The sequence below is a fragment of the Macaca mulatta genome, chromosome 14 (assembly GCF_049350105.2).
Source record: "Macaca mulatta isolate MMU2019108-1 chromosome 14, T2T-MMU8v2.0, whole genome shotgun sequence".
Classification (NCBI taxonomy): domain Eukaryota; kingdom Metazoa; phylum Chordata; class Mammalia; order Primates; family Cercopithecidae; genus Macaca; species Macaca mulatta.
This window is the reverse complement of record NC_133419.1, coordinates 54,708,127-54,722,395: the sequence shown is the minus strand read 5'-3', so window position 1 is coordinate 54,722,395 and position 14,269 is coordinate 54,708,127. Positions and strand designations below refer to the sequence as shown.

At 42.6% G+C, this 14,269-nt stretch overlaps 1 protein-coding gene and 1 non-coding gene across 2 annotated transcripts; both read right to left on the bottom strand.

The window, feature by feature from the left end:
- Nucleotides 1-1,290: 1,290 nt before the first annotated feature.
- On the bottom strand, nucleotides 1,291-13,218 carry EIF4G2 (eukaryotic translation initiation factor 4 gamma 2). Its single transcript, NM_001436047.1, is given in 22 exon segments — nucleotides 1,291-2,118; nucleotides 3,239-3,360; nucleotides 3,455-3,666; nucleotides 3,783-3,987; nucleotides 4,321-4,579; nucleotides 4,663-4,878; nucleotides 4,962-5,066; nucleotides 5,216-5,341; nucleotides 5,937-6,050; nucleotides 6,401-6,561; nucleotides 6,657-6,798; nucleotides 7,384-7,482; nucleotides 7,561-7,644; nucleotides 7,829-7,939; nucleotides 8,254-8,405; nucleotides 8,492-8,558; nucleotides 8,640-8,771; nucleotides 9,240-9,342; nucleotides 10,170-10,310; nucleotides 11,093-11,158; nucleotides 11,530-11,656; nucleotides 12,997-13,218. Coding segments are annotated over 21 exon segments (2,724 nt in total). The 5' UTR covers nucleotides 11,571-11,656; nucleotides 12,997-13,218; the 3' UTR covers nucleotides 1,291-2,052.
- LOC114672570 (small nucleolar RNA SNORD97) lies at nucleotides 5,742-5,884 on the bottom strand. The gene has a single exon (XR_003722968.1). It is a non-coding gene; the product is annotated as a small nucleolar RNA SNORD97 (small nucleolar RNA).
- Nucleotides 13,219-14,269: the final 1,051 nt, after the last annotated feature.

The following is a 14,269-nucleotide window of genomic DNA, read 5'->3' as shown; positions in this document are numbered from 1 at the left end:
CTTGACTCACCGCAACCTCCGCCTAGGTTCAAGTGATTCTCCTGCCTCAGCCTCCCAAGTCACTGGGATTACAGGCATGCACCGCCACGCCCGGCTAATTTTGTATTTTTCTGGAAGAGTACAGGGTTTCTCCATGTTGGCCAGCCTGGTCTTGAACTCCAACCTCAGGTCATCCACCCACCTTGGCCTCCCAAACTGCTGGGATTATAGGCGCAAGCCACTGCACCCGGCCCAAGTCTAACACTTCCTTTAGTCTGATACCCTGGCTGAATTGGGGAAATTCCGGCAATAAGAGGAATTGAATAGCTGATCCATCTGTCTAACCACTTGCGCCTTTTGCTAGGTTAAAAATTAGTTTCCTCCCCTTGGTGGGGAAGGTTGGGCAGATAAACAACTTACAGCTCTTTTAAAATCTCAAGTAGGTTCATACAAATCTCTGCTTAGCCTTAATTTTGCTGTACTCAAAGTACTCACCAAAAGCTTGACTTTAACAAGGTACCATAACGCAAGGTTTAGCTTCCCTGGCCCAAGTAAGACAGAAAAACATTGATTGGCTCTGCCCACCACCCGTAGGAGCAGGTGCAGGCAGCCTCTTCTGACTTCAAGTTTCTGATGGGTTCAGCAGTGATCATCTGCCTTGAGGGTCTCCCCCATCACCAATAGGTTGTTCTTCGGTGTTGACATCAACCAGAACTCCAGTGGCACACTTCAAGAGTCCTCATCCATGCCAATGTTAGAAGTAACCCTAGGATTGTCAGAATGTTCCAGGGCTGGAGGGAAATCCTTTATATGTGCTTTTGGAAAACATGCAGAGGTTTAAGTTGAATCAAAAGTCAATTTTACTGGGACAATGGAATTTTTCCAGGGGAAGCAGGGATCTTCCTGGACATTCAGGGGCAGCTACTGGGAATGATGCTTACAGGACAGCTAAGCTTATCCAGACATCATCATGTATTTCAGTCTGACAAAAGATAAATGTCAACAAATTGTAGTTGCTATGTGTAGCAATGTTCCTCCACATTCATGAGACTTGTAATCTTTGATTATAAAAATCATTTATATTGGTTAGTTTTAGTAACTCAAAGCAAAAATAACCACCTTAATTAAATCTTGGGTCTCATCATGAAGAGTCTAAAAATTCCTTCTGGAACTCAGGCTTGTACAGCAGAAAACCAAACATTTGAAAGCCTGTAAGTCAAACTAAGGTGGGTCTCCTATACCTCAACAACAAAGCTGACTATTCTCCCACAGATTGTCGATGCCATTTACAGCCAGCCACACATCACTACATCAAGTATCACAATGTTTATTGATAGATACAAGTATATAAAATCAGGGCATGAACATGACTTGATAAATTAAGTAGACTTAATTTCAATACTATAATAGGAGGGACCAATTCAAATTCTCACCATTTGTTTCACACCCACAAAAACCACTTCAAGGGCATTAACGATCTCTCAAAACTGATCAGTTTTGTGCAAGTAAACCATGTTTCTTTTAAAAAGACTTGTGCACTTGCCCAGGCTCAAGGATATTAAAATCTAGCACATAAAGCCCATTACTAGAGGTAGAAATACAGGCAATATACTATTACGGCAACAACCATCAATTACAGTTAAGAATTTTTCTGTAACAACCAAATGGATAATCAAATATTGCAACAACTCAAGTATTACTGAGCAAAGTGCATTTCTACAGTATTCAGTGTTGCTATTCAGTTTTCTAACTTAAAACAGCCTATGATAACTGGCAGCAAAGAAGGTCCTTGCAATAGACTGCCTCTGCTTGAGAACTTATGATGTAATTATTGCATGCTGCTAATATACTATCTAAACATTAAAGATACTCCTAAAATATTTGATGGTAGACTATGATTAAGACATTACACTACAAAAAAACCTTATGCAGAAGAAAATCCTAACTGACGTGCTTCTGCTTTAAATATTGTGAAAACATTACAGCGGAATGAATTTTCGCAGTGGTTAGGTCAAATGCAGTTACATCATAGCAACAGTATGTTTTGCACAATTTAAGGCTTTGGCTGGTTCTTTAGTCAGCTTCTTCCTCTGATTCTTCTTCTTCAGCAGTTTCTAGCCAGGTTAGCCACTGATTCACCTATAAATTAAGATTTGTAACTTAAAATAGTTCACAATATAAATGGAAATCCATCCAGAAAGTTTTAGGTGGTACTACAGTTTTAGAATATGAAACAAGGACATCCTTACAACAATTTGTATATTAAGTTATGCAAACAGTGGTGTATTATCCAGATTTGGGACAACACAGAGCTAGATATAATCCTGCACGGATGAGCCTCATGAATCTAGTTTATAATCAGCAATAAAAAGGTAGCAAGATGCGCTGTAGGACCAATGTTTCTCAAAGCCTGGGCCCCCTGGAAAACTAGTAGCATGAGAATCACCTGGATTTTGTACATAGACCTACTAAACCAGAATCTCTGGGATTAGGCCTGGAACCTACTTTTAAACTGCTCTTCAGGTGATTAATGCATTCGCTGTGATTTGAGAATGCCCTGATGTTCCTCCCCTAGGGCTACCATTTCATTCAATAAGACACAATTAAATTGTGAGAAATCAAAAGCATCTCTTTTTAAAAAAATAAATATATATTTAAACTGTTTTTTTTTTGAGACACAGTCTTATTCTGTTGCCCAGGCTAGAGTGCAGTGTTATGATCTCAGCTCACTGCAACCTCTGCCTCCTGGGCTCAAGACATCCTCCCGAGTAGCTGGGACCAGGACCACAGGAACATGTCACCACGTCTGGCTAATTTTTTACATTTTTTAAAGACAGGGTTTCACTCTGCTGCCCAGGCTGGTCTTGAACTCCTGAGTTCAAGTGATCCTCCCACCTCGGTCTCTTAAAAGTGCTAGGATTACAGGCATGAGCCACGTGCCCAGCCACAATTTCCTCTTTATTGACGTTTTTTAAAAATCTTAAATCGAAACTTGTACAGTCACTCCCATCTATATCAGTAGCTATACTCCTTGAAAAATTTGTTAGCTACCTCTAACATCTTATACACCACTAGAACTGATTCACTGTGTAGCTTTACTTAATCATAGCTTTAAACAGTGCAGAATGAAATGTATGGGTGAAGAAAAACTACTAACTAGGACTATCTTCCCTGTATTTCAGTTGAAAAAGGCTCTTAACTTGAAGTTAATACCAAGCAAAATGAAATAAGCAGACCAAATTTTTAACAAAAGACTTACCTGGAACAAAGCCTTGCCTTTTCCCGGAAACTCTTGGGTTATATCTTCTTTCCAAGCCAAGAAAGCTTCTTCTTCAATAATCTCCATATCATAGAAGTGCACAAAAAAGCGAAGTAACATGCCTTTAAAAAAAATTAAAAAGTAGTAGTAAGCCCATTATTTAGTGTGCTGTTTAAGACTTGCCCCACACTACTCCTCTGATACAAGTCCCCTCACCTTTTGGGAAGTTGCTGTTATAGCAGTGCACCTGAAGAGCATACAGGGCGCTGACTTGTAGATCAACGTGATCATGAAGAAATTTCTGCATTACTGGCTTGAAAGAAAGAAGTAGTTGTTTTTCCTGCTCTAACTGTTCTTTGGAAGGAGCAGAGGATGAATCTGTTTCATCGCTGGGGGGGTTTACTTCACTAGAAATGTACTGTAAGAAGCTGGACAGAAAGAGGTCTTGTTAGAACCAAACAGCGAGTTTTCTTGCTTATCTCCTGCCTTGTAGACATTCTTTTCTAGTACATGAAACATTACTACATATAGAAAACCATCTTACCTAGTCATTAAGATGTTCACAAATCCTTTATCTACATGAAGTTTGGGAGAGATGTTATCTTTAATCCATTTATATATGGTTTGAGGGGATGGATCCAACTTTATTTGCTTCAACAGTTCCTTCTCCAGTTTGAGGAGTGGGAATAAGAAACTCAGTCCCTTTCCTTCCAAAATCTCCAACATGCGGTCCTTATTCTGATCAATTTCTGAAGAGACAAAACCACTTGCATCATCTAAAAGTTCATTTTACCAAGTTGTCCTGTCCAGAGAACAGAACTTCACAAATGATGTCCCCAAGTATACAAGATCCATGTAGCAGAATAGAGAACCAACCCAGCAAATGAAAAAACTCAATATACGGATCAAATGAAAGTAGTTTAATCATACATCTTTTTATTGGTAAGATCTGCAGTATGTTTATCATTATCTGAGCAGGACAATCAGACCATCTGACCTACATAAATCCATTCGAGGTACTAAAAATCTCTAGATATACTATTAAAAAAACAAACAAAACAAACAAGTCAGCATTCTCTTACCTGGGAGCATTTTCTGCATATTGACCTTGCTTTGTTGAAAAAGTTCTGTTAACCATTCTCGATCTTGTAATTTAGCTAATTGCTGAAGACAAAGTAGGAAGAGAGGAAAATGGGTGCCACTTTCTAGTGGTTGAGCTAGTTCTGAAATGCTCACCAGCTCTGAAATGATGGCACGAGCTGCAAACTGTGCTAAATATGATTTCACCAAGGGGATGTCAACCTCCAGTTTGGGACACTGGTCCAATACATTCAGGAAAGCCTTAGAAGAAATATACAACAGTTTATCAGTTCTCGAATTTGAGTGCTAAGAGTTCTTACCACACAATCAGTAAAGTGTCCTACCTGCATGAAGTTATCACTTGTGGCTATCCCTTCCTGTTTGAGTAAACTGATCAAAGAACTTGCTTTTTCTTTATCTTCATCGCTTCTATCTAGTGACAGGATGATTACTTTGCTTAACATCTCAGGAAGAAAGTGTTTAGGAGCCCTCATTTCTCTTACACCATTGACAGCCTCATTTGCATTTCCACTATTTAGATATTCAGTCACAACAGTTTCCTGTGAAGAACACAAGTATCTTTAATGTTTTCTCTATCTCAAATATAGGCTGATTACACTAAAATGGGATATTTGAAACTTACAGTTAGTTTAAGTAGTTCTTCCTTTGATGGCGGTGGCTTTTTGCTGGTCTTGGCAGGCTTTTCCTGGATAAGTGGTGGATTAGTTTTGAGACCAAGCTGAGGTGTCTAAAAAACAAGCAATGACAAGACATTTTTTAAAAGAAGGAATATGAAGTTAGGGGGAAGAACATACTAAATTTAGAAAAAAAAAAGTCTTCAGTCATCTTTAGAAAATAATGGAACAACAGAAAATGCTATCACACTATGGTCTGTACCTGTCCCAGAGGTGGTGTTTGAGTGCGTGGTGGTTGTGCACTAGGAGGAATCATAGTTATCTGGGGCTGAAGCTTTGGCACTTGGTTTTTATTCATTAGGAAAGACTGAGCAGGCCTCAGGCTAATCTGGAATTGAAAATAAATCAAAATATAACTAAATTAACAACATGCAGTTGGTGAACATATTAAATACAATATCTAAAATCCTATACAAACATGACAGAATCTAGGGAAACATTAAGCTTTTTATAAAACTAAAGAAGGCACTCCACATTAACAGGTTTAATTTTTGACAAAAAATTTAAAGATCTGATGATGCATACAGTAGTAAGATACTACTATAAATCTTACATTTATGAGAATTCTCTTAGAATTAGCATGACTAAAATATTCAAATAAAAAACTGCAAATTTAGCCAGTTTAGAAAATGCCTTGTTTTATCCTTAAATCACCCTACTTACAAAGAAAGAAACCACAATATCTTGACAACCATTTTCCTTGCCCTAACTAATAGACTTTAGCAGACTTGCCCTCATATCTCATAATCTTCACTCACAGGATGCTGGACATTCAAAGAAAGAAAAATTAAGTACAGAAAAGAGAGAAAAATGTAAAGAACTCCAGCATTAAGTCCTCTTAATAACGCGTCTTTTTATAATCATCGGGCAATAAATTTCTGAATTGACAAACTATGGTATATAAGTAACATAGGCAAATGTACCTCATCTGCATTAAGCTGTCCTTTCTTAGAAAACCGAGGTGGCATATCCTTCGACTGTCCTTGCAGCTGGGATAAGAGTCCCTGACTCTGGTTATGGTAGAGCTGGCTTAGCCCCTATTTCAGAAAAGGAGAAGGTCAGTCTAGATAAAAAGGGGTCCACAAATTACGGTAATCAAGTACCAAAGGGATGAGCCAAGCCAAAAAGAAAGTTTAATTGAATCTGCCCAGAGAAAGTAAAAGATGAAACAGGGAAGAATAAAAATCTAACCTAACTGTCAAAGTGATGTCATTTTACTAATACTTTACTAATCTTAAGGATAAACATTTTAGTTTGAAATAAATGTTGCAGATATGGTTTAGAAAACATGCACACTCCTAAAATAGTTCCATGTTTTAACAGCAAATGAAATCACATATATTGCAGAATTTAACACTTATTGCCTAAACACTCAAATCTTACTTACCTGGCTTTTCATAAACTTGCCTCCCATCTCTCCAAACTGCGACTGTGTGGGAGGCATGATGTGTCCCCCATGGCCATTGAACAGTTGATTTGAACGATGACGTCCCATGGTGGGTGAAAATCTATCCTGGATAACTCCTGGACCAGTACCAATTCCGCTACCTTAAAATACATATACGGACAACTCTCAAAACTCCACTGACAAAGTTAAACTGATTTTTCAGCTTAATGAAACCACTGTTTTTTTTCAAAATTACCTGGCATTTGTCCAAACATATCAGCAAGTCCTCCAAGTGGGTCCCTATCTATTTTCATCCTGGGTGGCATGAACGGTCCCTCCAGAAAGAAGTCACTTCTCATCCCTTGAGCCATGGGAGCAGGAATAAACACCCCTAGATCCTTTAGAAATGAAGTGAATAAGCACTTTTTGTCTCTGGACCCTATTTTACTTAAAACTAAAATTCTTGCAACTGGGGGGAAACCTAGAATATTAAAACCGTAATTTATGCTATTTCTGTAAATAACTTCTTCCAAAAATGGGAGACAAGGCTCGGCATGGTCGCTCACATCTGTAATCCCAGCACTTTGGGAGGCCCAAGCCTTGGTTTGCATGAGGTCAGGAGTCCAAGACGAGCCTGGCCAACATGGTAGAACCATCTCTACTAAAAATACAAAAAATTAGTGGGTTGTGGTGGCGCAGGCCTATAGTCCCAGCTACTGGGGAGGCTGAGGCAGGAGATCGCTTGAACCTGGGAGGCAGAGGTTGCAGTGAATCGAGAATGTGCCACTGCACTCCAGCCTGGGTGACAGTGAAATTCCGTCTCAAAAAATAAAAAAATAAAAATGGAAGACAAGACACTAAAAACATTAAGCTCCGCCACTAAGATGAGACAGACCCCTCAAGTGTTCGGGGTGGGTGGGGAGGAATACCATACTACTCTACAAACACAAAGTCTATGTGACAAAACAAAAACCCAATCTTACTTTTACTGCATCTTGACGGATTTGATTGATCGTCTTTGGTCCATTGTCAAGAAAAGCCTTGCGAGGAACCCAATGGTGTTCTCGCAACTCTACGGTATCCTTTAATTGAAAAATATATTTCAATATTCCTAAACCAAAAACTCAGCTTATCAACACATTTAAAGAAACCAGTTTTACCTGCAGCAGGAAACGAATCCTCGCTGGCAATTCCTTACTTAACATCAAGGAGCACATTCGGGCAAAGTACTGATCCATTAAGGACTGGTAAGAGAAGAATACACTCATTGGAAGAGCTAAAGCAAATGTGTTCAATTTACAGTTTTAAGACTTCTAGATTACAACCCAGTTAATGGCTAAATATGGCAATCCCCTATGATGTCACAAAAATAAATAGCTTGATTTAAAGACAAACTACTTGTACTGCTTCCATCAGCTACACACATACCTTGGCTCGTTCATGGTCTAATCTAGGTCCCACTGTCCTCATTATCTGACAGAGGCACTCCAAATCCTCTCCCATATCTTTGAGTTGGACTCTCTTCTTCTTTTCCAAAAGCTGCAAGAATAAAATGCCGTGGTGACAAAATTTTACAGTTACTCTGGTTTAGGCGTAGTACTTTCCCTTTACGTTTGCACTGACTCATTCACAGTTCCTACAGAATCTAGTATAGTGCTTTCTACCAATCTGATCAGTTCTAACCCTACTTTGTCAAACACCACATATTTCAAATTATTATTCTATGTTTGGTAAATTTTGTTGCCCATTTGTATTTAACTAGTCAACCTCCCTCTCAGATGAATAATTGACTCATTTCCCCTAAATAATGATTGACTACATTCACCTAAGCCTAACTTCCCCGTCACACTTACTGTTTTGATGCACTTATGAAGGATAGATTCGTGAATAAGATCAAGCTTGCCAAGCTCTCCAATGAATTTGATGTTTCCCAACATCTTGATCTTAGCAATGGCTCTCTGTTCCTCCTCCTCGGGGAGGAGGGGATTTTCACGCTTATCATAGACTGAAAAAAATAACAATGAAGTAAGACAACATTCAGAATTAAGCTGAAAATATACAGTACTACTTAGTATCAACTGTAAGTCTTACCATCAACATTTCTAGTTCGGTTTTCAAATTCATCTTGTAATTTGGAAATTAGGAGGCGTCTGAATGTCTAGGAAAAAAGACATTTGTCATGCCTTAAGGAAATTTTTCAAGTCAACTTTAAAACAAGCAAACAAAAACTACCACTTACGGTGCTTTGCTTCTGTCCTGGTTGACCCTCTGCTGCTGGGCCATCAAAGTTTGGTGCATCTTCTGCCAATCGCAGACATAGCTGAGCATACAGTGAGCTATACTTTGGCTCTTCTAGGGCTTTGTCCACAATCTACAGAAAATGTCATTGCTTAAACTAAATATGAATACTACTTCCAAGAACCCTTCCTTTAGGAAAAATACAACCACCTAAATGTTAGCTATTACACTGTACCAAAAATGTCCAGTTATACCAGTTCTCATCTAGTCACATCCATCTCTCCAGGGAGCCAGAAAATGGCATGGATATCAAAACTTTCAAGTCTACATAAACTGTCATACAATGCATTTCCAAGACCAAAATATGGTGTTTTCCACCAAAGAGCTTGCTAAGCACCACCATTTATCTCTTCAAGCATAGTATGAACATTTACCTCTTTAATCTAATGCTACTGAAGTCAGTGGTTCTTTCTAATCACTATCAGTATTCAAAAATCACACCTCAGGGTTTTAAGTAGTAATCCAAGTGTAAAAAAACACAACTTGAGTTTGTTAAACAGTTCCCTCTCCCTTTTGAGTTAAGCCAATATTTAAAACTTACCAGCAGTATGACCCCTTTAAGGATGAGTTTAGACTCTACACCCACATTGAGGAGCTCAAGGCATAGCTTGTCAAACTTTTCAGGAGTAAGCTTATTTAGTATGCTGGAGAAAAAGGAATTACATTTTAAGTGTTAGCTAATACACAGAATTTGAATTGAAAAACTGCTTTTAAATTACACTGATTTTTCTTCCACTTGCTCCCTTTAATAATCAAGACATGTTTTCTTACTCATCTAAAACCAAAGGAATGCTGAAATAAACCTGTTATTTTAATTACAATGATTTGAATTAGATAGGGCGGTTCCCAGCTGTTTGACAAGAATCCTTTCTCACTTTCTCAAGGTTAGAGTGCAAAGATCTCATTATCAAGGCTAGACCATGAACTAAGACCATTATATTCCCTGCTTCACTGGCTTAAATAACATAGCACTTCCCTTAGCCAGCACAAATGTTAGCACAACAGGATTATGGATTGCAATCCGATGGCTAAAAGCAACCGTAAGCCCAAAAAAACAACGTTCAAGATACATTTTTTCTTTTTTTTTGAGACAGTCTTGTTCTGTCACCCAGGCTGGAGTGCAGTGGTGTGATCTTGGCTCACTGAAACCTCCATCTGTAGGGTGTTCAAGTGATTCTCCTGCCTCAGCCTTTTTAGTAGCTGGAAAAACAGGCGCCTGCCACTACACCCAGCTAATTTTTGTATTTTTAGTAGAGATGGAGTTTCAACATGTTGGCCAGGCTGGTCTTGAACTCCTGACCTCAAGTGATCTGCCCACCTTGGCCTCCCAAAGTGCTGGGATTACAGGCATGAGCCACAGTGCCTGGCTAGTTCAAGGTACCCTTGCCTTCTTAGTAGTACAGCACACACACCAAACACAGTTAATCCATACTATTTCCCATCTTTTAGTAAAACAGACCTTCCAACTTACCCTCTTACTTTCCTGAAGATTGCATCATGTCGTTCTTTTTCGTTTGCGGAGTTGTTTGCTGCGGAGTTGTCATCTCGTCTAGTGCTTCGTGCAGGAATCCATTTCTGAGCGTTTTGCCCTGGGGTTTTCCCCAGGAACTCGCTAATAAAAATCAGCAGTAACACTTATTTTCACACAAATGTTAAACATCATAAATTCTCTCAAACAGAGAAAGTAATTTAGGCTTTCTCGACTTCCCCTCCCAAAAAGTCAACTCTGGAGATCAGTGGTTCTGTAAGGGTAGTGTGCCATCAGAATCACCTGAAGGGCCTGTTAAAACAGATTGCTGGGCCCACCCAGTTTCTGCTTTCACTGGTTTGGGGTGGGGCCTAAGAATTTGCATGTCTAGTAAATATTCCCAGTATCAACGCTGTGGATCCAGGAACCACATTTTGAAAACTAATTTTTTTTTTTTTTAAAAGAGATAGGGTCTTGCTGTGTTGCCCAGGCTGCTCTCAAACTCCTGGGCTCAAGCGATCCTCCCACTTTTGCCTCCCCAAGTTGTTGCTGGGATCACAGGTGTGAGCCACTATACCGGCTGCCAATGAACACTTTCTAATGTTTTACTGACCGTGTTGCATGTGTACCACTTTACTAATACCAATTAGTAGGAATAATAGCTACTAATTTTGGGAAAAAAATTAGTAAAAATAACCCAAAGAATAAGAAAAAAAGTAAGTTTGAGAGTCTCAACTCATTTAGATAATTTGGCTAAGTAATAATCAAGAGCTGATATTCTATATTTAGGATACCCAACAGAAACCATGCCCCTTAAGATTAGGAGTCTTGATGGCTATTGCCTTAATTACACCATCACATGGGAAAGACTTTTAACTTAATTTGTTAAATAAAGCTCAGTTTTTTTTTTCACATGTTTACCACACCTGTTGCCAGCAGTCTTGGGATAGTGCTGAGGTGCACCCCTACTTCCTCCTCCGCCCGAAGAAGCACTATTTAAAAGAAAAAAACTTTTTAGTTTACTGTATCCCAACTATGTCTCAATCAAAAAGAATAAACCATCTATTTTGTGTTTTGCTTTTCTTGTAGAGATGGGGGTCTCGCTATTTTGCCCAGACTGTAGCCAGGCCTGTATTTTAGTGTTCGTATGTTATGCTACAAATGAAGACTAAACTGGGACCCAAAGGAAAGGCAAATACTTGATTTTATTCTTCAGATGGCAGTTCTTAGAAGGCTGTCAATGAAAACTTAAGAACTTTTCAAATGAAAATTGCAGCCCATTAAGTCGGAATTATTTGCCATGGTATCTAAGTTTTGGGACTGGCCTTTTCAAAAGGATTCCCCAAAATCAATCTAGACATACCTGAAACGAGAAGCACCCCCTTCTGCAATCGCACTCTCCACTTTGGCGGCTTGACAACGAAGAATCTTCAAAAGAATAATATTAATAGATGGGGTGGGGAGGGGAGGGGATGGGAGAAATGAAATACCTGGAACGAGAAAGAGCACCAAAATGAGACACTTCTAACTAACATACAGATCTATAAGCCTTCATTCAATTATAACGTATTTCAGATCCTGGCACTGTCACTGCATTGCAGATCTGTAAGACTAACCTAGGATGTACTCAAAACACAAATAGACAATTACATTTTGTTTAGCCACCTGGAAATTCCCCGGTGTTCAAGGATGCAAAGAGACTTCGTAGAACACAAGAGTATTTCAAACGGCTCAGAACGAATCTTTTGAAAAACCCACATTCTACTGTCTTTAAAACTGAGCACTGAGATCAATAGAAAAATCTAACTATAGACACGAGCAACATCACGTGGAAAATGTCTGCCCTAGGAATTTTTACTGCCTCGACGAGGAGGCCAGCGACTGCATGAGGTCTCTCCGAAAGCTCTTCAGCAGTTTTCCCCTGTCCACCCTTTCGCCTCCTCCCCGTGGAGAGCTCGTGGAAAGACGCGCGAGAGGGGGCCGGGTGTACGGGGCTAGCACTCGCAAGCGGAAGACCTGGGCTACAACATGGCAGCAGGAACCTCCGCCCCGTTTTTCCCTTCCTGGGAACAAAAGAGCGGAGCATTCCTCCCACCCAGGCGCAAGTTAGGGAAGTGCTTCCGACAACCTCCCCGCGAGGCCGCGGGTCGCTCGGCTGGGAGGAGCAGCTGAGGCCGCCCCCGCCGGCCCGGCGCCCAGCTCTTTGTTCTCCAGGCAGGAAGGCGGCCTCCTGCCCACCCGCCGCCTCCAAGCGGGCCCCCTCCTGCCCCATAAATCCCCCTGGGACTGACAACCGCCTCGCCACGGCCTCCTCGGCTGACAAAACAAGCAGAAATCATCACTCTCTCTTTTCCTCCCCCCAAAGGGCAGCCCCGCCGACTCCAGGCCCAACACACCTCCCCGCCGGGAGGCCGGGCTCCGGGACACCTGCGGTTCCCTGGTCCCGCGCCAACGGCCGGGCCCTCCCTGCCGGCCCGCGTGCCTCCCGCCTCGGCGCTCGCGGTCCGAGCCGCGCTCCCTCGCCGTCCCAGCACACCCGTGCCTCGGTCCGCCACGGCCTCGGCCCTGCAGGGGTCGGCCATCCGGCCATGACCGCACGGCGGTCTGGCCAACACTGACGTTTTCCTTCTACTCCGTCAGCAACAGGAAGAGATAACAAAGGCCAAGACTTTCCAGGTGTCTGAAGCGCAGAGGAAATGCTAAAAAAGGGTCGCCCCACCCGGCTCCGCCTGCGGCCGCCATTTTGTACCACTCGAGAAGAAGCGGCCAGGGACGGCGGCCATTTTAGAGCGCTCCACTCGGCGGCGGCGGCGGCGGCGGCTCCACTCACCTTCACCGAGAACTCAGCAGCTGCCACCGCAGCTGCCTCCTCAGGATCCGGTCGTCGGGGATAGGGAAGGGAGGGGAAAGGGGAACGGAAAACAAAAAAAAGGGGGAGGGAAGGGGAAGGAAGGAATCGGGGACGGCCTGAAACTCAGCTCAGAGGAGTCACTGCTGCAGCCGCCACCCGGTACCCACCGCCACCTCCATAGAGCTCCGACTCACTGCTGGCGCTGAGGCGTGTCTGAAGCCGAACTTATCACTCTTGGGGCAGCCGAACCCACCAGAGCCGCCCCGAATGGCTCCTTCGCCGCCCAATCAGCGGCCCGGTTGCCGTCTGCCACCAATCCGCGCAGGGCAACGGGGAGGAGCCACAGGGCTGAGCTCGGTTGCGGCGCAGCCCCGCCGCAGTGCGCAAAGCCATATTCGCGAAGTCTCTGAGGCTGAGGCAGTGGCGTAAGGGGCGCGGAGCGCTGCCGAGATGTGGGCTGCGTGCGTAAAGCCGGAGAGCCCTTTTGAGTCTGCGTTGGTGTGGCTGCTGCTTCTTGCTCCAGTCCCTTTGTTCGCTGAGTCGATATCCCATGCTCCAGTTGTATCATCCCCTTTTCTCCCGACCTCGTTTTCTCACCGGGAATATGGGAAGAAAACGCACCTTTACCTCCCCGGAGCCCTGTGCGTGGCGAGTGAGCATTGCTTTTCTTGGCGCCCCTTGGAGCTGTGGCTGCCCTCGCGTGCCTGGCCTCTCCAGGGGCCGGGCCCGTCGGGTTGAGGCCTGGCGCCCCCGGGCGCAGTGCCGGGACACTACCCAATTCCAGGTCCTCGGCTTCGGCAGCCTTAGGGAACCCAGAGAGTAGTGGGGAGGAGGCGAGACTTGCGCCCTGATGCGAAAGGAGAGCTTCATTCAGCTCCTTATTGGCCCACCCCCTGCAGAGTGAATGAGAAGGGGATGAAAGGAAGGGGTTGATTGTCTTTCTTTGTACCGCACACAAGAAGCAGCTTTTCCCATAGGAATGTCCCGCTGGCGGTCACCGAGGAAAACACCCTGTGTGTCAGACTTCCGCGGGTGTTTGGAGGATTTCAAATTGCTGGCTCCTGGGTGGTTTTGTTTTGTTTTGTTTTTTAAGTGCACGTTAAACATTGTCAGTTGTGTATTTTCATTTTATTTAGGGTCAACCATAATAAATAGGATTAGGCTTTTCAAAGCCGGCAAGTTGAACTTTGTATACTTCTCAGGTAATGTGTTGATGGGTACCTTATTCCATCGGTTGCGACACTGTGGCTAC